General features: G+C 42.4%; 1 protein-coding gene across 6 annotated transcripts in view; it reads left to right on the top strand.

Annotated features, from left to right (window-relative positions):
• The window catches only part of LOC111158746 (serine active site containing 1), a 50,425-nt gene that overhangs the window by 22,019 nt on the left and 7,393 nt on the right, over positions 1-21,013 (top strand). For 5 of the 6 annotated variants that reach the window (XM_022520984.1, XM_022520989.1, XM_022520983.1 and 2 more), the window contains 4 exons: positions 7,711-7,824; positions 10,719-10,881; positions 18,384-18,534; positions 20,166-20,307. In XM_022520984.1, the coding sequence (XP_022376692.1) occupies positions 7,711-7,824; positions 10,719-10,881; positions 18,384-18,534; positions 20,166-20,307 (570 nt within the window). The remainder of the gene's footprint in view (positions 1-7,710; positions 7,825-10,718; positions 10,882-18,383; positions 18,535-20,165; positions 20,308-21,013) is intronic. The other variant, XM_022520987.1, reaches the window with a different exon arrangement.

The following is a 21,013-nucleotide window of genomic DNA, read 5'->3' on the forward strand; positions in this document are numbered from 1 at the left end:
GACCTGAGCCGAAGGCAGAGGCTTTGACCCACTGAGCCACCCAGGCGTCCCAAGTAGCACGTCTTTAATTAAACATTAAAAACATATCAACACATTTAACTTAGTTTCAGTTCTGAGGCTCCATCTCATCAGACCAATAAATAACTATTTTAGTTCTCATTTCCCCCCACCCTGCCCCCCTGCCGATTTAGTCAGGCTTCTCAGATTTTTTTTAACTTACCAAGAAGTTGTGAGTGAAGAGATAGGAGGGTTGTCCATCTGGGTTTTAGAGATCTGCCAAAGCTGCCTTGTAGTCTCCAGGCACCTTTCAAGGGGCAATACGCTGCTTCTGTACAAAGCTACCTCCTCGGGAGGCTACTCGGCCTGGGCAGATAACTGACAGCTGTCTGGTTTTAGAGCCAGGCTTCCTCACCTTTGTATACCATGGACCCCCCTTCTGGTGATTTAGTGAAGTCATTTCTAGATGCGTAAAATGCAATACGTAGGGTTACAAGGGAAACCGATTATATTGAAATACTCTTACCAAAAATAATACATGTATTCTTTTTGATGCATTAAATAACATTACATTTAAAACAAAGTTGAAGTTTATTTTAAAAATAGTTTAACTTTTAATTTTGAAGTAATTTCAAACTTTAAGAATTGTAGAAATAATACATTTCACTAAGATACACGAATTATTACTATTTTGCCCCATTTGTTTTCTGACCCCCCCCATTTACTCCCCATCTCTCTGTGGGTATATTTTATATGTCTGTTCACACACATTTACTGTTTTCCTCCCTGAACCATTTGAGAGTTAGACATAGAAGTGATGTCCTTTTGCCTCTTAAAGACTTAAGTATGTATTTCCTGACAACATGGACATTCTGAGATATGACCACAGTACAGATATCAAACTCAGAAAATTAACATTGAGGGCGCCTGGGTGGCTCAGTGGGTTAAGCCCCTGCCTTCGGCTCTCGTCATAGCTTCAGGGTCTTGGGGTCGAGCCCACAGGGAGCCTGCTTCCCCCTCTCTCTCTGCCTGCCTCTCTGCCTACTTGTGATCTCTCTCTCTGTCAAATAAATAAATAAAATCTTTTTAAAAAAATTAACATTGATAGAATACTGTGCTCTAATACAGACTCCATGGTTGAATTTTGCCGAGTATCCCAGTAATTCTTTCACAGCGGCTTATTTTTTTTTGTTTTCAGTCTGATCTGTGTCTAAGGATGAAACATCACACCTGATGGTCATGTCTCCTTTTATCTGGAAAAATGCTTCAGCCTTTCTTAGTCTTCATGTCATTGACATTTCTGAAGACTACAGAGTAGCAGTTTGCAGAGTGTCCTCAGTTTAGTGTGTCGCACGTGTCCTCAGGATCAGAGTCCGCTTCTGCATTTATCGTAGGAACAGGGCAGAGGTGACCTGTGTCCTTCCCACTCTGCTGCCACATCCAGAAACAGAGGAGGCCAGTTGGTCCCCTTGTTGCTGATGTTAACTTGCCAGATTTCTCTGCTTTGATGTTAATACATGTTTTGTTTATAATGATTATAGGATCTGAGGGGAGAGGGGATGTTTGAAGCTATTAGTCTATCCTGTGCCTCTTCGAACTTTCAGATGATGGTTTCAGTATCCTTTGAATAAATTGTGCCTGATAATGGTTATTCTTGGATGGTTGCAAAATGGTGATCTCCCCCTGCCCAACTCAGACAATCCCCTTTTTCTTCTGTCCTGTAAGGAAAAGTTTTCCTTCCTCCTTCCTTCCTTCCTGACACATGGATCCAGGGGCTCGTGGATTATTATTTTATTCACTAGATTATAACCCAGTACTACTTTTCATATTGATGCTCAGTGTCACAGATTTGGTATGGGAACTCCTTGAGGTTGCCTCCCATGTGTTTTGAAGTTGTCTCCATTATTTTTTGAGTATCTCCTTATTGTCTGGCATTAGAAAACATTCTAGGCTCCATCTTAAACTTTCTGTGCTCCAGCTCTGGAGTCAGCCGGATCTTCAAGAAGCCCTGGTTCCTTCCAGGCCTGTGGTTGTTGGAAACCAGCTTTTGGGTGTAAGTTTGCTCATTGCTGCAGGTGTTGCTTTTAGACTTTTTCAGGGACAGAGTTGGGAAAAATTGCAATTTCTTGTGGTTCAATTCAATATGTAAATTTTGGTTTTTAAAGCCATCAGTGTATATGCTGTTGTTGCTTGGTTGAATAATAATATTAAACTGAGGACTAGTCTGTCCATGTATGGGTCTCAGATAACTGCTGGTGGGTGGACACTAGATGGCAGTGTCACGTCTGGGCCACCAGTATGAGCATGGGCAGTTGGTATTCAAAGGAATGAAGATCCTGGCGTTACTCTAGGAGAGCTGCAGCCGATGAGATGGGATAGGAAAACATCTGTGCTCTCTGTTGCTGACAGAGCCACACAGATTGCTACTGTTGATACGGTTTACTGTCTGTGTTTTTAATTGAATGCCATGCAAAATTTCCGTGAGATGTCAGGAATAAAGACATAATGTTTTCCCCTCCAAGCATATGCCCTCCCTACCCTGAATTCTGTCTACCCCAGGCTTAAGGAGGACCCTGGGTCAACAATTCCTGTTTTAGAATGATCACCATTTCTAAGCACAGTTGGTTTGCACACATTGCAGAGTTCTGAGGTTGTGAATTTTTATGCAGAAACACTAGAGATTAGCTTTTACACACATTAAAACAAAGGGACCCACAATTAGAAGCAGTATCAAGACTGTCTCTCCCCCTGCTCCCTACCCCTGGCAGTGATCTGCCATCCTTCCTTTTGTTCCTTCTGCTCATTGGGAGAGCTGGGTCAGAGAGAGCAATAGCACTTCCCAGCTTTGCTGTCCCCTCCTTATGGCTACACTCTTGGCAGCCTTCCGCTGTCCACCCAGGGAATTTGCTGACTACAATTCTGCTGGGCATTTGGGGGACAGGGAGGGGTGGTCCTTGGCCTTCCACCATCCCAGATGTTACCATCAAGAGCATTCCTTCTTTGGTGTCAGGATCCAGCTCTCAGTCTCGTTTTGTTTTTGTTACTGTCTGGACACTTCCAATCAGTCAGCTTGTCTGAAATTTCAACCGTTCTTAGAGGACCTCAGGTGTCTGTGACTCAGAGCCTAAGGAAGCAACCAGAGATGCAGAAGTTTGAACATTTTATTCATTTTTTTTTTATTTTTTTTTTTAGATTTTTTATTTATTTATTTGACAGAAATCACAAGTAGGCAGAGAGGCAGGCAGAGAGAGAGGAGGAAGCAGGCTCCCTGCTGAGCAGAAAGCCCGATGTGGGGCTTGAACCCAGGACCTGGGATCATGACCTGAGCCGAAGGCAGCGGCTTAACCCACTGAGCCACCCAGGCGCCCCCATTTTATTCATTTTTTAAAAAGATTCTATTTATTAGCGAGAGACCTCGAGCAGGGAGGAGGAGGAGAGGCAGAGGGAGAGGCCGATTCCCCACTGAGCAGGAAGACCAGTATGGGACTCTATCCAGGACTCCAGGATCATGACCTGAGCCGAAGGCAGACTCCTAAGCGACTGAGCCCCCCCCAGGCGCCCCAGTTTGAACATTTTAGATTGTGCTTGCTTTTTCATCTACTGTGACGAGCTGCCTAGAGTCAGGAGAACAGTGAATGTGGTATCTCGAAATGATGTCCCATCACAAAGCTTTTGTGGTCTTGGCTTAAGGACGGCCCAGCAAAAATCCTGCAGTTTTAGTATTATCATTCGCCCCTGTAATTTCCTAGTCTGTCTGAAATCAGCTTAGGTATTAGGGTCTGAAGTCCTTGCATCAAGACACTTCTGACATCTATCTGCATAAGCATAGCAACGTGTTAGGATTGAGAGAAAGACACCGACAGATTGGTTTAAGGATGGGAGATTGCTTTAACGACCGAGGATTTAGAAACCTACAGATGCGTACACAAAAAAGGAAACTGTGAAGCTCGCTTTCCCATAGCTGGACAGGCTTTGCCAGTCCCGCAGTTCCCCATGACGTACAGCTGTGCACACTGAGGATTCTTTGTTGGAACGAACCCATCATTGTCTTTGCAGACTCCCCGTCCCTCCCCTTCTCCCAGCTTTGGCTGTGAGTAAATCTCATCAGTTGTAAGTAACAGAGAAAGCAAACACAGCTTATTTCTAAGTGTTTCAAGAAAATGGGTAATCATTCTCAGATGTCACATCTCCTAGCAGCCCTCGGTGTCAGCTTACCTGAATCTGTTTCTTCACCGCCTTTCTAACCGTCCCCTCCCGCAGGCTCACTCTCCCTCATGCTCACACCTATGCTCCAGCCACACGGGCTTTTCCTCTCCAGTCCTTGAACTTGCGAAGTGTTTATCCGCTCGCGCTCCCTCTGCCTGGGATTCTTTGCCACCCAGCTTGTCACATGGCTGCCTCTTTGTCCTCCAGCTCTCAGCTTGTCAGCTCCACAGAGAGACCTTCCTCTTTATCTCAAGTGTTTATTGCATTTATTGTCCTTCTAGCATTCATCCCATTGTATACTTATACTCTATATTTCTTTGTTGGCTTGCTTCATCCCCTTACTCCCTTCCAGGAGGCTTTAATAATCTCCCCGGTACCAGATACAGACTCCCACCCAATGTGTTCTCGATAAATATTTATGGAATAATGAATGAATCATGAGAGCCAGCTGTGCACAGATGTATACATACTTAAGTAACAACTGGCATATTTCTTTTATGAATCAAAGTATTTTTGTATGACAGACAAAAACGGAGATACTGTTTAATCGGAGTTGTAGGTTATGTGGTAAGAAAATTTCTATTGTGTATTAAGTCATTTGTTATAAACTCGTTGAGATGCATTTGAAATATACACACAGTTATGTTGTGTCTCACATTGAATATCATAATAAACAATTATACATAAAATGCTTTGTTACACATAATTAATATGTGATATGGATATAAATTCTTTAGTAACTTGTTTTATTAGTTGACATTTCCTCTTACGCTTTATTGTTATGATTCCCTTCTAATTTTTATACCTTACCCTTGTTATTGTTTTTAACAGTGTCACTCTTTCTTTCCTTTCCTCTTCATTTCTTTGATCCTTAAGAGATCATTTTTTAGTTTGCATTTATGGAATTTGATGTATGGCATTTCTTAAATTTTTACAAATTTATGTAATCTTGCTCTTTCTTAATCCAATGATAAAGCAGTAGTAACCTATGTGTTTTATTTTTGTGTTAAGAATGAGAATATAGGGGCGCCTGGGTGGCTCAGTGGGTTAAGCCACTGCCTTCGGCTCAGGTCATGATCTCAGGGTCCTAGGATCGAACCCCGCATCGGGCTCTCTGCTCAGCAGGGAGCCTGCTTCCTCCTCTCTCTCTGCCTGCCTCTCTGCCTGCTTATGATCTCTCTCTGTCAAATAAATAAATAAAATCTTAAAAAAAAAAAAAAAAAAGAATGAGAATATAGGGGGGCGCCTGGGTGGCTCAGTGGGTTGGGTGTCTGCCTTCGGCTCAGGTCATGATCTCAGGGTCCTGGGATCAAGCCCTGCATCGGGCTCCCCGCTGAGCAGGGAAGCCAGCTCCCCCCCTCTCTCTCTGCCTGCCTCTCTGCCTCTTTGTCAAATAAATAAAATTAAAAAAAAAAAAAAAGAATGAGAACGTAGGGGGATGCCTGGGTGGCTCTGTTGGTTAAGTGTCTCCCTTTGGCTCAGGTCGTGACCCCTGAGCCCTGGGATTCAGCCCCGCATTGGGCTCTGTGCTCATCAGGGAGCCTGCTTCTCTCTCTCCCTCTGCCTCTGCTTCCCCCGCTTGTGCTCACTCACTCTCTCTCTGAAACAAAAGAAATCTTTAAAAAAAAAAATAAGAATTAGAATATAATCCATATGGCCACACCACGAGTTTGCACCTTTTATTCGTTCCTTTTGCTTGTGCTTCTTACGACAATCTGCCGGTTCACAAATAACTTTGAAGCTTTGCTGATGAGGTCGGAATTGGAACTGTATTCTTATATCCCACTTAGAAAATGATCAAGAGAACGCAGAGTCCTAGGTAATTTTTTTTCCTTCTTCTTTTTCTTTCCTTGGAGCATTTAGCTTAGAGGTCAGATGATTTGAGGGTGTGAGGTAGGGAGAGGGATTTGGGGGAGGCAGGTTGTGGCAGGTTGTGGTGGTGGATGTTTAAGATAAGTTCCCCATCCCCCAGAATCCACCACTTCACTATTTGCCCGTATGTCTGTTAGAGGAGAGAGTGACTCTTAATGAGTTAGTCCCTTCCCAGCCCTCTATTGAAAGAGCATAAATATTTGAGATTAAAGCATGTTTAAACTTGGAAAAGCAGAATGTTACATCAGAGAGGATGGCAGGAGTAAGAATTATAGAATGGTCAAACATTTTGTTTACTAGGTTTACCAAACCATGGGCCCTGTACATTAGCTCAAAATGCAGAAATCTAGGGATTATGTTTCCTATAGGATACTCTGGACTTTCTGTACACATTTTTGAAAAACATTACCTTGTAGTTGAGCTCTTCTACCAGCAGGTGGCCTCTATGCACAGTCACGGCCCCTCGTTCAACTACAAAGCGCTTCAAAGGAGGTACAGTAATTAGTCTTCCTTCCATCTCCCCCACACCCCCTCCACACCCTCACATGGTTACACTTACTCTCTCACAGATTGTAGCATATGATACACTCTTCTGCCCCTTTTTCTCACTTGAGGGTTTGTGTTGGAGATTGGTATCAGTATATGAGCAGACTCAGATTTTCATGTTCACCTGGCGTTCCGTGGTACGGGAGTCCCATCACAATTTAACCAGCCTCCTGTTGAGGGTAGTTCGTCCTTTCAGTCTTTCGTGCTTACAAACGTTGTTGCAGTGAACAAACCTGTACTTGCATCACTTTGCCTTTGTGTGTCTCGGTAGGGTGAACTGTTGAAGGGCCTGCAGTGTAGACAGCTGTCCTGAGTTGTCCTCCACGGAGGAAGCACGGTGATAGGAGCGCCGGCTGTGATAGACGGGGACTGTTTCTCACGTAGAGTCGCGTGCATGCCTTTCATGAGAGCGGTGTTGGGCCTCGTGTCATAGATTTCCTTTCCTAGGAACTTTCTGTTTATGATTGTTGCTCATTTTTCCGTAGCATCACTGGTATTTTTGCCACTGATTTGTAGGAGAGTATTGTGTACTAGTGACATTAGCATTCGATCTATAGTAAGAGTTGAAATTTTCTTTTCGCACTTTATTCTTATATTTTGCTATCTTATAGGGTTAGTACACACCCCTGTTCTGTCTCATGGTTTTCCTAGCTCTTCTGTTTATTCTTCCATATGAACTTGAATTTCAATTTAGGAAGAATTAAAAGCTCTCTGATCATTGTCATCGGTTATCTTCATTTTAAACTTTCCCAGTACTGCCTTTTCTCTTTATTATTATTTTGAGTAATAGACTTCAGGTAGACTCTGCCAGCGTCATCTTACAGTAGAACATATGGTCAACCCTGGGCTTTTCTTACTTGATAAAGAATTGTGTGTTAGTCTTCTTACATTCAGAGAAGAGGACACAGAGGAAAGAAGAAAAACATGAAGATTGCCTCTTCTAGAAATGATTCCTTATGTTTTCTGTTCTAGTAAGCAACAATTTGCATAACTAGTTTCCTTTCAGCTTCCAAAATAGCTCAGGGATTTTTTTTTGTCAAACAAAAAATATGAGTCACTCTCTTCAGTAAACATTTAATTATCTTTCAGGGTGGCTTATGGTGTTTTGGAGGAAATGGACTTCCTTATGCTGAAAGTTTTGGAGAAGTTCCTTCAGCTACAGTGGAAATGTTCTGTTTAGAAGCTTTGGTAAAACATTCTGAGGTAACTTACATTTTCAAAATGTGGTTTAGTTTCTATGATCACAATGAAAAAATTGTACATGTTGGCTCATTCAAGGGAAGTAATTCTCATTTTTTGTAGAAGAAAAAAAAGCTTTTTGCTTGTTTTAAAATTTCTGCTTCCCCCCCATTTAGTTATTAGAATTGATAATCATAATTTAGCACCAATACACATATTTCATTTTTGCCAAGCATTTCTAAAAATGTATTTAATCTTAATTGCACATAAAGAAAGCAATCCATTGTCTAAAATATAGCATTGACCTTTGAATTATGCTATCTTTACTGCCTTTCTCAGATCATTTTTCCAAATAATATTACTAGGTAGTAAAACATCTGCTAGAGATGTAGCATATAGAAAAAAGGTAAATATTTGGATGACTGTACTCTTGAATTTTAACCAGAGCATATATTAATGGTTTTAAATTTTTTGGCATTTGTGACAACTTTTCTGTCATGATCATATTTTGATTTTATTTGTTTACTTTTATTTATTTTAAAGGTTTTGTTTATTTTTAGAGAGAGCAAGAGAAGGGAGAGGGGCAGAGAGGGAGAGAGAGAATCTCAAGCAAGACTCCATGCTGAGAGCAGAGCCCTACATGGGGTTTGATTTCAGGACCCTGAGATCATGACCTGAGCTGAAATCAAGAGTTGGATGCCCACCTGACTGAGCCAGGCGCCCCCTGGTGCCTTCTTGATTTTATTTTATTTTTTTAAAAGATTTTATTTATTTATTTGACAGACAGAGATCACACGTAGGCAGAGAGGCAGGCAGAGAGAGAGGGGGAAGCAGGCTCCCTGCTGAGCAGAGAGCCTGATACAGGGCTCGATCCCAGGACCCTGAGACCATGACCTGGGCCGAAGGCAGAGGCTTTAACCCACTGAGCCACCCAGGCACCCCGCCTTCTTGATTTTAAAAAGAAAAAAAGCAACAAACTTTGTGGTGCTCAAACATGAATGTCTAAAAATCACTTTTAAGCATGCTTAAAAGTGCAAGTTTCGTGGTCACCTTTAGATACGGGGTTGTGTCCAGAAATTTGCATTTTAACAGGCATCCCTGGTTGAGGCGTCGGGGAGTGGTCCATCCCACATCATGAGAAACCCCATTCTAGAGCTCTTATACTCTCCAGTTTAATTTTGGGAACCATTAAACATGGCTCAGAAGTGTCTGGTCATCTCTAGTTTCCATCAGTGGGGTTAGGAATTAAGTACAAAGTAGAGGTATTAGCATTGTAGTTCAAAAGGGCATGTAGGAAAATGAGCTGGAGTTTTTGCGGCTTAAGACTAGTTTCTAAGGCAATAGATGCATCTTCAGGAAAGTACAGTGCATGGAATAGCTTTCCAGAAACTTCTCAGGTCATTACATAGCTCACTGATGTGTGTCTAAAAGACATACTCTTAAATGCACTTAAAATGTCATAAAATTCAATAAAAATTTGAAGAGTGGAAATTGTTACATACATGTGACGTATCAGTGAGTCCCAACCAGTGATGGGAGGAGGCCAAGGCTGTGCCAGTGACCTTGGCACATTGTGAGGACTTACAATAGTATTACATATTTCCTTGGGCTTTTCTCTTATTTCTCCATTAAAAATTCACATCCCTTTTTCTTTTCTTTTTTTTCCCCCTTTTTCTTTTTTATTTTCACCACTTGATCGTTCTCTTTAAAAAAATGTGTTCTGGGGGTGCCTGGGTGGCTCAGTGGGTTAAAGCCTCTGCCTTTGGCTCAGGTCATGATCCCAGAGTCCTGGGATCGAGCCCCACATCGGGCTCTCTGCTCAGCAGGGAGCCTGCTTCCTCCTCTCTCTCTCTCTGCCTGCCTCTCTGCCTACTTGTGATCTCTGTCTGTCAAATAAATAAATAAAAAAATCTTAAAAAAAAAAAAAAAAAAGAAAAAAGAAAAAAAAAATGTGTTCTGGGGGCGCCTAGGTGGCTCAGTGGGTTAAAGCCTCTGCCTTCAGCTCAGGTCATGATCTCAGGATCCTGGGATCGAGCCCCACACCGGGCTCTCTGCTCAGTGGGGAGTCTGCTTCCCTTCCTCTCTCTGCCTGCCTCTCTGCCTAATTGTGGTCTCTGTCTGTCAAATAAATAAATAAAAATCTTAAAAAAAAAAAAAATGTGTTCTGACTCCTGAGTTTTAGGAGAACCCCAACACTGTGGGCTTGTGTGGGGCAGGGTGCGAGGCTGCAGATGGAGCTTATCTCCGAGAGTTCTCGATGTAAAGCAAACGCGGCCACTTTGAGTGAGTGTTTCTTCCTGTTATCAGGTGGCAGCTTTCTCAAGCATAGAAAACCTTTTTAAGGTCAAGCCAGCTAAAGTATCACTATTAATCAAAACAATTCTATAATAATGACATTGTCAGGTTACATATCCCATCAAGAGCTAAGCAGTAAGAGAATTTTACCACTGAACCACCCATGCCTACACAATAAGAATAAAAATTTCAGGACGCCTGGGTGGCTCAGTCGGTTAAGCATCTGCCTTCGGCTCAGGTCATGATCCCGGGGTCCTGGGATCAAGCCCCACATCAGGCTCCATGCTCGGCGGAAAGCCTGCTTCTCCCTCTCCCACTCTCCCTGCTTGTCTTTCCTCTCTCACTGTGTCTCTCTCTGTGGAATAAAGAAATAAAATCTTAAAAAAAAAAAAGAATAAAAATTTCAGAAGTCCTGGTGAGATATGCCTTAATTTTTTCAGTGATTCTGAAGCACCTCTCGCATAGATAAGGGTTTGCTTATTTATTTCAGCCAGCCGAGATGAGAGTTTCAGGTAGGTCTCTGTCCTTGACCAGGAGCTCCCTGGCTGTGCCTTCAGCATGCTGGGTCACCTGGTTAGTGACTTTGCAACATTCAGTGAGCTTTCATTAATTTATTCTGCTAGATATCTACACACTGTGATCAAATTGAAGCAAATGGAGGCTTGCAACTACTTCAGAGGCTGTACCAACTTCACAAGGATTGTCCTAAAATACAGAGAAATATAATGCGTATCATTGGAAATATGGCTTTGAATGAACATCTTCATTCTACTATAGTTCGCTCAGGTAACACCTCTATGTACTGAGTATTTTGGATTTGGTCCTTTGTTCTTCTCCCGCCTCCACCCCTCATGATACATTAATTTTTGAATAGATTTAAGACTTTGCTTAGGATTGCTTATGGGTCCTTAGAGCATGTCATTTTTGTAGGGGCACGGAGTTGCTTGAGACATGTGGATGGCCCGTATCTAAGATACTCGGTGCGGGGACAGTCACGGGGGAGCAGTTTTTGCCATCATGACCATCTAATTGTTTATACATCATCTTTGATATGATTTGGTTAACCAAGAGATGTACTTGGGGTATAAATAGTGATGTCCCCGCCTTGCAACTAATAAACTGATGGTGGGGAGATACTTAAGACCGTGCGGAAATTCCTGTTCCTCGTCTATGGAACATTCTCACCTCATCTTGCCTTTAGTGTGATGGTTGCAGAATGGTGGTTTCCTAACTGCAGCACTCCTTCCCTGTGTGCTTTTCAGCATTTGGCATTTTCTTACAAGCAAGAGCCCTTCTTTCTCTCTCCTTCCATCTGTCCCCCTCCTTTCTTCCTTCTTGCCTCTCTCTTCTTCCCTCCCTCCCTCCCCCATCAGTATGGGCACATAGATTCCTGTTTGTTTTTTTTTTAATGGTTTATAACTTACTACTGTACTGAACATTTGATGCCAGATTGTCTCAGTTTTGTTTAGTGGGAGCCCCACAAACTGGCTCCCTGTGTCCTTACAATGTGCCTACCTCATTTTGGGAGGCATTCGTTGCTATCTGGAATAACAACATGTTCCAGGCTCATTTCTCTGGGGAGAAATGGAGAGATTTTAGTGCAGATCGACTGGAACAGGATCTGGGTGCTTGGTGTGCTTGTTGGTTCTGGAGTGTCTTTGCTTCTTGGCTCTTTCAGTGGAAAAAGCAAGGTGATCTGTGCAAATACACACACACACAAATATGCATACGTATGTGTTCATCAGATACCTCCATATGTTCATATTTATTAGAAACTATGAATTTACATTTTTTCTTGTGTTTCTGCTTTGTTTTTTGGTTTACATTTAAGAGAGTTTTGATCAGTAGAAGTTTTTAATTTAATGAAATCTCATTCAGGGATCAGCCAACTTTTTCCATAAAGGACTACCTACTATGGGTTTTATTTGTTCTGACTTTTTAGATCCTTAAGGTAGAAACTTAGATCATGATTTTAACCTCTTTTCTTGTTTCAGTTACCTATTGCTGTGTATCAGACACAAAATTCATTGGTTAAAATAGTGATCCTCTGTTTTCCTCATGAATCTGAAACTTGGGCGAGATTTGGTAGTGAAGGCTTACGTCACTCTAAGCAGCGTCAGCTGGGCAGCTCAGCTGTGGGACGGAGGGTTCGCTTCCGCCTTTGCTCGCTTCCGCCTTTGCTCGCTTACCTGGCTCGCAGACTGGTGCAGGCTCTCGGCTGGGCCTGGGGACATTGGTTCCTTTCTCCCCGCGCCTCTGCACTCAGCTTGAACTTCCGTTAAGCATGGTGGCCAGGTGTGAAGGGCAAATGTCCCCAGAGAGGGCCAGGTATAAACTCTTTCCTTTTGTAATCAAGCATTGGAATTCATTTCTGCTGCGGCCTGTTGATAATAGGACCCAGTCATTGCGGCCGGCTCGCATCCAAGGGGAGGAGATTTGGAAGGGCTTTAGACTCATCACCTCTTTTTTTTTTTTTTTTTTAAAGATTTTCTTTATTTATTTGACAGAGAGATCACAAGTAGGCAGGCAGAGAGGGGTAACCAGGCTCCCTGCTGAGCAGAGACACCCCCCCACCCCAGACGTGGGGCTCGATCCCAGGACCCTGAGATCATGACATGAGCTGAAGGCAGAGGCTTAACCCACTGAGCCACCTGGGTGCCCCTAGACTCATCACCTCTTAATGGACAATAGTGTCAAAGAATTTGAAGACGTGTTTTCAGATCACTGCAGTTTAGTACTTAAAGCAGTAAATTTCCTCTAGCCTGCTTTAGCTGCGTCCCTCACATTTTGGATATATTGTATTTTTGTCATTATTCAGTTTGACACATTTTCTAATTTTCTCGTGATTTTTTTCTTTGTCTCATGGGTTACCTAAAAGTATGCTGTGTTGTTTATAAATGCTGTTTTCTAGATATCCTATGTCTCTCATTTCTAATTTAATATTGCATGTGTTCAGAGAACATATCCTATAAGATTTTAGTCTTTGGAAATTTATTGAGACGTAGTTGATGGCCTGTTGCATGATCTGTCGTGGTGAGTGTTCTGTGTGCACTTAAAAAGAAAGAGTGGGGCTGCCTGGGTGGCTCAGTGGGTTAAGCCTCTGCCTTTAGCTCAGGTCATGATCTCAGGGTCCTGGGATCGAGTCCCACATCGGGCTCTCTGCCAGGCAGGGAGCCTGCTTCCTCCTCCTCTCTCTCTCTCTCTCTCTCTACTTGTGATCTCTCTGTCAAAAAAATAAAATCTAAAAAAAAAAAAAAAAGTGCTCTGTGGGTGTTAGGTGAGGTGTTCAACCTATAACAATTAAACCGCATTGGCTGACAGTGTTGCTCAGATCTTCTCTAGGTCTTCATTGTGTTTTGTCTAGTTCATTTGGTAGTGAAGGCTTATGTCACTCTAAACAGCGTGAATTACCGAGAGGTGTGAAATTTTTCACCCCTTGCCATCCTTTGTGGTATTGGCATAATGTATTTTATTCCTACACGTTATAGACTTAGTGATACACTGTTGTTACTCAGTCAAGTGATATTGAAAGACTGTAAGAAAAAAAGAAAAGTCTTTCTTATTTGCACATTGATAGTATGCAGCGTTCTTCCTTCTGTTCTGTTTATCTACATTTACATCTGACATCGTTTCCCCTCAGGCTGAAGACCTGGGTTTGCTGGACAAATTCTCTCACTTTTCATTTTCTGGAAGTCTTTACTTTGCCTTTGATTATCCCAGGAAAGAGATTTTCCATGGATAAAGGATTCTGTGATGACAGTGTGTTCTTTTTAATGTCAGCACTTTTAAAACTGCTGTTCCATTGTCTTGCAACCACCGCTGTCTGATGAGAAGTGTCGAATTCCTGCTTTCGTTCTTCTGTATGTATCTTGTCATTTCCTCTCTGGCTTCTTTTAAGGTTTTTATGTTTGGTTTTTAGCAGTTTGGCTATGAAGTGCTTGGTTCCTTTTTTATATTTATGCTGCTCAGGGTCTGCTGAGCTGACTAAATCGGTGGGCTGATGTTTTGTTTTGTTTTGTTTTGTTTTTATCAGATTTGGAGAATTTCCGGCAAGTATATCTTAAAAGACTTTTTCTTGTCTCCATTTGCTCTTTTCTCCCATTGGGACCTCAGTCATTGATATTAGATCTCTTGGTTCTGTTCCACAAGTCATTGAGACTCTTTTCATTTCTCTTCAAATGTTTTTCTCTCCCTCTGTGTTTTACTTTGGATAATTTTTGTTGACTTATCTTCAGTTTCTTTAATGGGATAGAGCCTTGATCAAATCAGTATTTTATTTGAAAAGCCCACAAAACACTCTTCCCTGAACCAAACCCTGGCTCTTACCCCAAGTCTTTTATCCTCTCGGTGATTTCAGTGTCCACCAGACAGCCCACTGAACACCTTGGTGTCTCCAGCTCCTTGACTGTCTCGTCTCCATTGACTTCCTTCTCTGCTCCTGATTGTCTAGTGCTCCACTCCCATGCCACACCTGCATTAGTCACGGCCTGAAACCACTTCACCTACAGAATCAGTAATTCACCCCTCAGAGCACATCCTCCTCTCGTTCAAGTTTGTCTTTGCATCTGCTCCCACGGTGACCAGTTTTATTCTCTCCAGGAGTTTATCTGCTGACCCTGTTATTTTCTCCCCGTCCATTTGTCCTCTTTATCCGCACTCCCCTCCTGATGCAGTGTCTATGTATTCCATGGTTCCTCATTTCACTGACGTTCTCTTCAGTGTCCTGGAACTCCCTTTCTCTTCCATTCTCTGAGCACATCCTTGGTCAAGACCCCGGCGCTAGAGAAAACCTACTCTGTCTTGCTTCTGTGGCTGAGCATAGAATCATTGCAGGTTGGTCCTCAGCTTCGTATCACTCAGCTCAGCAGTCCTGTTTCTCTGGTCGGCGTGCCTTACTGTTCCTAGCAATGACAATCGAACCTCCTCTATGTTCTTCAAACCTTCCCCAGACTCCTTGCCTCTCAGCAGATGACCTCTCCCATGGCAGTGAGAAGCCGAGACCCTAAAAGGAATTTCCCTCGTTTCCCACTACCAAAACCAAACCGGTCTTCTCCTTTTCTGCTCTTGATGCTATATAGGAACAGGGACATCTCTCATGAGACCTCCAGCTGCACCTTGCCCCTGGCTCCTTTCACTGTCTCAGGAATTGCCTGTCTTTTCTAATCTGTGTAGTCAGGCGCTCCTTCTCAGCAGGATCCTTTGATCGACACAGATTAGGGGACAGTGTGAAAAACCACCTAAGTTCGCAACATCACAGCCCCCTGGTTTTTCACTTTCTCTTCTGCTTTTCCATTTTATGTCTAAACTTCTCAAAGTTATCTATGCTTCTTTTTGCTCATCTCCCATTATTTCTGAGCATTTCAGTTTGAATTCTGCTGCCTTACCTTGTATTTTTTCTTTAGGTATCCTTTGTCTTTACTATATATCTGTACACACACGCACATGCACACACACACACATATATATATATCTGTATGTATGTATATATATGCATCTTAATAGTTTCAGGTCTAACTTTTTGCCATTCAGATTTACAAAAGTTAAAAATATACTGGTAATATCCACTGCTGGTGATGGTGCATGAAAACTGCATATATATTGTTTCATATATTGTTGGTGAGGATGTAAATTGATTCAGTGGTTTTTTTTTTTTTTTTATAGGCACTTAGTAGTATCTATTAAAAGAATATATACACCAATTGACGTAGTAAGAATACTACTGGGTCTCTCTCCTACCTAAATACTCATGTGTGTTCTTAAAGATTTGTGTACAAAAATGTTTATTGGACTGGTGTTTGCAGTATGGAAAAAATAGAAACAACCTAAATGTTGCCAGTAGGAATAATGGTAAATAAACGATGGTATTCTCAAACTATGTCACATGCTGTAGTTAAAAATAAAAGTTCAGGTATGCGGCGAGCATCCCAAGGCACCATACCGAAGTACCAGAACTAGTCACAGAACAGTAGGAATAGTACGATTCCATCTAGGCAGGAAAAAAAAAAAAGAAGCATATAGCGCTTTAGTGTATAGTGTATATGTAGAAGTTACAGGTATAGAACTGAATTTTTGAGAAGGTTTGGAAGGGTCACCACCTAACTTTGAACTCTAGTTACTTCTGAGGCTAGAAACGGAGCTGGGAAATGATGGGAGTGCTGAAGTGGGACTTTAATTATGAAATGCTATTTTTTAAAAATTGTTTTTATAATTATCATGTATTCAGATGTTACATAATTTAAAAACACTGAATCTAAAAGACATGTTTCCAAGGGCCATTTGGTGTTTTGTAGAAGGCATTGTGAGAAGACTTTGTCAACTAAAAAAAGCCATAAAAGTGGCTTGTGCCGTGATTACTCTTGTGTTTCCTTTCTTGGGACTCCGTTAAAAATAAAGCCATGTTTTTGTTAGTATACTAGTAATATACCCATTTATCTCCATAGGTAGAATTTTAAAACATTACTATATTGTTATCATAAAGCTTTCTTTACACATTTGAAAGGGACATTTTTTGATATAACAAATTTGAATATTTTTTTAAAGATTTTATTTATTTATTTGACATATAGAGAAAGATCACAAGTAGGCAGAGAGGCAGGCAGAGAGAGAGGAGGAAGCAGGCTCCCCACCAAGCAGAGAGCCCGACGTGGGACTCGATCCCAGGATCCTGAGATCATGACCCGAGCCAAAGGCAGAGGCTTTAACCCACTGAGCCAGCCAGGTGCCCCCGAATTTGAATATTGTTAAAGAAGTATTGGGCCTGAGACTTCTTTTGGATTATCATCACACTGATGTTCAACACTTTGGCCACAGAGCAAGGCAGGAGGACGTGGGGATAGCTGCTTTGTCCTGAGTGCCTGCTGGGCTTCATAAGGGCAGTTTTTACATGGATTAATTTATTAGAACCTTCTTCCAGCCCAGGGAGCCAACTAACTTGGCCGAAGTTCCACAGTAATTAAGTAGGGGACAGACATTTTGAGCCCAAGTCTCTGCCCTCAAGGCCCATGTTGTATTATTTTAAGTTCTATAAATAACATGGGAATAGATTCTCATGGTAAATACTTCAGAGAACATAGATACAGCAAAAAAGTTAGACCCATCTTTTTCTTAAAAAAAGATTTTATTTATTTATTTGACACAGAGAGCACAAGCAGGAAGAGCGGCAGATGTGGGGAGAAGCAGGCTCCCCGCTGAGCACGGAGCCAGCAGCAAGGCTCGATATCAGGACCCCGGGATTTTGACCTGAGCTAAAGGCAGACACTTAACCAACTGAGCCACCCAGGCACCCTCTTTTTTTTTTTTTTTTTTAAGTCTTTAATATTTTCTAGATCCATCCATGTTGTTACAAATGGCAAGATACCATTATTTTTTAAGGCTGGGCCATATTCTGCTGCACATATATATCACATCCTTATTCATTTATCTGTGGTTGGGCGCTGAGGTTGTTTCCGTATCTTGCTCTTCCGTGTTGTAAATAATGCTGCAGTAAATAGAGGGGTGCATATATCTTTTTGAATTAGTGTCTTTCTTTCATTTTCTCCCAGTAGAGGAATTACTAGATAATATGGTACTAATATTTTCAATTTTTTGAGGAATCTCCATATTGTTTTCCACAATGACTGCATTCCCACCAGCAGTTCCTTTTTTTCCGCACCCTTGCTGTTACTTGTTATTTCTAAGCAAGCTCATTATTAAGAAATCATTTCTTATGTGCATTAAAGGCTGCCAATATGTCTGACAATCAGGATGAAATAACTAATATTAAAATTTAATGTGTTTAGGGGCTCCTGGATGGCCCAGTGGGTTGGGCCTCTGCCTTCAGCTCAGGTCCTTGGATCGAGCCCTGCATCGGGCTCTCTGCTTAGCAGGGAGCCTGCTCCCCCCCGCCACCTCCCTGCCTGCCTCTCTGCCTACTTGTGGTCTCTCTCTCTGTCAAATATATAAAAATCTTTAAAAAAAAAAATGAGTTTAGGAATTCTTGCTAAAAGCAGAATATCGTATTATTATTGACGACATCTCTAGTAATCGCAACTTTTGTTAGATTTTCTAAATAAAGGAAAAGGCTCTTAAATCCCTGCTACCTTCTTTGAACCGCCCATACAGGGTGCCTGGCTTGGGACATCCTGCGCCGTGGGATGTGGAGGACCTTGGGACAGAACGGAGTTGGAGTGTTCTTCCTTTTCTGTGAGACAGACCCTGGAGTCTGCCTTTCTCCTGCCGTGTTCAGTCAGAGACCGCTCACAGTCTCCCATGAAGTGGTGTGGTACTGAGGGGCTTGTTCTCTTCCCCAGGGTGGGTTTCCATACTGGCAGAGGCAATGAAGTCCCCGCGCATCATGGAGGCCTCACATGCCGCCAGGACCCTGGCTAATCTAGACCGAGAGACAATGCGAGAAAAATACCACGACGGCGTGTACGTGCTGCACCCCCAGTACCGCACGAGGTGAGAAAGCGGACCGTCGCCGTGTCTCCCGAGGGGATGGAAAGCCTGGGGAGCTTCTTACTTTACTTTATTTCTCCATCATTAAGTACCTTACAAATAATCCTGGGAACCTTATCTCCTGACACAGTTTGTCCGTAATCACCTGAGAAGAATTGTGAGCTGTCATGGGAGTGTGGAACTAGCTAAATTAATCAGCATGATTTTACACCAAGGGCTGACCTTCAGTAAGATCACGTTCACCTCTTGTAATGTGTCCCCCCTTACACTTTGTAACGCATAGTTCTTTGTTTCATGACTGTTTCCTGTAGATCTGAGTTAATAGCCAATTCAGATTGTAGAGGTTGTTCTGGATGGGAGGAGATAAGACATCCTATGCAGGAGACCATATTATATTAGCCTGGTTCTAGAACTCAGAAGGACTGGACAAAGTTTATGCCATATATAAAATCGTGCACTGGAAGGAGTAAGCTGTAATAAACTTGACTCATGCTCCTTCTTAAGATTATTTCTGGTCACTGTTTCCAGTTGTATCATTGCTGAGATAACAAATATAGGAAGGACCACAATGAAAAAATTACGTATTTCTTGGATTTTTCTCGGGTACTTTAATACCTCAGAAAATAGCAAAATCATTTAGTTGAAAAATGGATTGCGTGGTTAATTCCAATTTATAAACAAAATAATATGGAAATGTATTTTGTATATGTTGCATAAATTGTGTGTGTCCTGTAAATAGCTTACAAGTCATATGCTATCTACAGTTTTTAAAAATAGCATATCTAGGAACATCTGGGTGGCTCAGTTGGTTAAGCATCCAACTCTTGATTTTGGCTCAGGTCATCATCTCAGGGTCATCAGATCGAGCCCTATGTCAGGTTCTGTGGTGGGCATGGAGCCTGCTTAAGATTCTCTCTCCTGCTGCCCCTGCCCTCATATTAAAAAAAAAAAAAAAAAAAAAAAAAGTCATATCTAAAGACTATGGATTACTTTAAAATCTAATTTTTTTTTTTTAAGATTTATGTGTTTGAGAGAGCAAGTGAGTGAGCTGGGGGGAAGAGGAGGGGGAGAGAGAGAATCTCAGGCAGAATCCCCACTGCGCTTGGAGCCCAATGTAGGGCTCGATCCCTCCACCCTGAGGTCATGACCGGAGCTGAAATCAAGAGTTGGACACAACCAACTGAGGCACCCAGGCGCCCTTAAAATCTCATTTCTGATAAACATTTATTTCCTTGATAAGTTCTTAAAAATCTCTCATGCACACTCAATTGAAAACTACACTAGCATTTTCTGAGTTAATATCTTAAACACTTTTATTGATTTGTGAAATATTCCCGTGAAATTCTTCAGAGCGCGGTCTATGACCTGTGTCACCTCACTGGTTATTAAACTCCTTACGGTTGAGTTTGGCTGGTCTAGTTGGCTTGGGCTAGATCCGTCTCTGTTTTTATGGAGAGAGCAGCGAGCGCACTCCGTGTACGCCTCTGCCGCACCCGTGCCGGGACAGCTGGCCCTCACGGTTTTGTTTCCTGCATGTAAACTTACTAAGTGCCTTCCACAGAATACTAGGTAGACTCTGACCAAAGCAGTAATGCATTTATTCTGCTTCTTTTTAAAACTCTCTCCCCCGTCAGTCAGCCCATTAAAGCAGATGTCCTTTTTATTCATGGCCTTATGGGAGCAGCGTTCAAAACGTGGCGCCAGCAGGACAGCGAGCAGGTTTTAACTGAAAAGATTTTAGAGGACGAAGCCAGGTATACCACGTGTTGGCCCAAGGTAAGGGAGCACTGCCTCCGGCGGCGGGGGGGGGGGGGGCGCCCCTTCCTGGGGGAGCCTCACAGCATCTCTGGCTGCTGAAGGCCGCATTCCGATTTGCTTATTTTCCTCTTTTTCCTGGGAGTCTTCTACCATGCAGTTTTTTTTTTCCCTTAGGGGCACTTGTAGGACGTTCCTGAGCAGCTGGGCTTGTCACCCTGCCTTCTGTTGTGTCATTTCTGGTTAGGGTGTGGGCTAGAACTCTCAAAGAATAGTTCATTGAGTAAAAAATGGGCAAGGACCAGTATTTGTTCCCTTCTCTTAGAAATACAATGAACAAGGGGAGCCTGGGTGGCTCAGTGGGTTAAAGCCTCTGCCTTCGGCTCAGGTCATGATCCCAGGGTCCTGGGATCGAGCCCCCGCATCGGGCTCTCTGCTTGCTGAGGAGCCTGCTTCCTCCTCTCTCCCTCTGCCTGCCTCTCTGCCTGCTTATGATCTCTGTCTGTCAAATAAATAAATAAAATCTTTAAAAAAAAAATACAATGAACAATACGTTCATAATAGTTGGCTAGTTCTATGACTTTAATAATTATAAAAATAGAAATAATTGGAAGAAATAATTCTACTTTGGATTTCCTTGGTGATATGTCTTCTAAGAGCCTTAACTCTGGGCTGAACGCACTGTCTTCAATGTACCCGAAGCTCTGCGAAGACAGACACGCGTGTA

The sequence above is a fragment of the Enhydra lutris genome, unplaced genomic scaffold (genome assembly GCF_002288905.1).
Source record: "Enhydra lutris kenyoni isolate GAN:26980312 unplaced genomic scaffold, ASM228890v2 scaffoldscaffold62, whole genome shotgun sequence".
In the NCBI taxonomy this organism is placed as follows: Eukaryota; Metazoa; Chordata; class Mammalia; order Carnivora; family Mustelidae; genus Enhydra; species Enhydra lutris.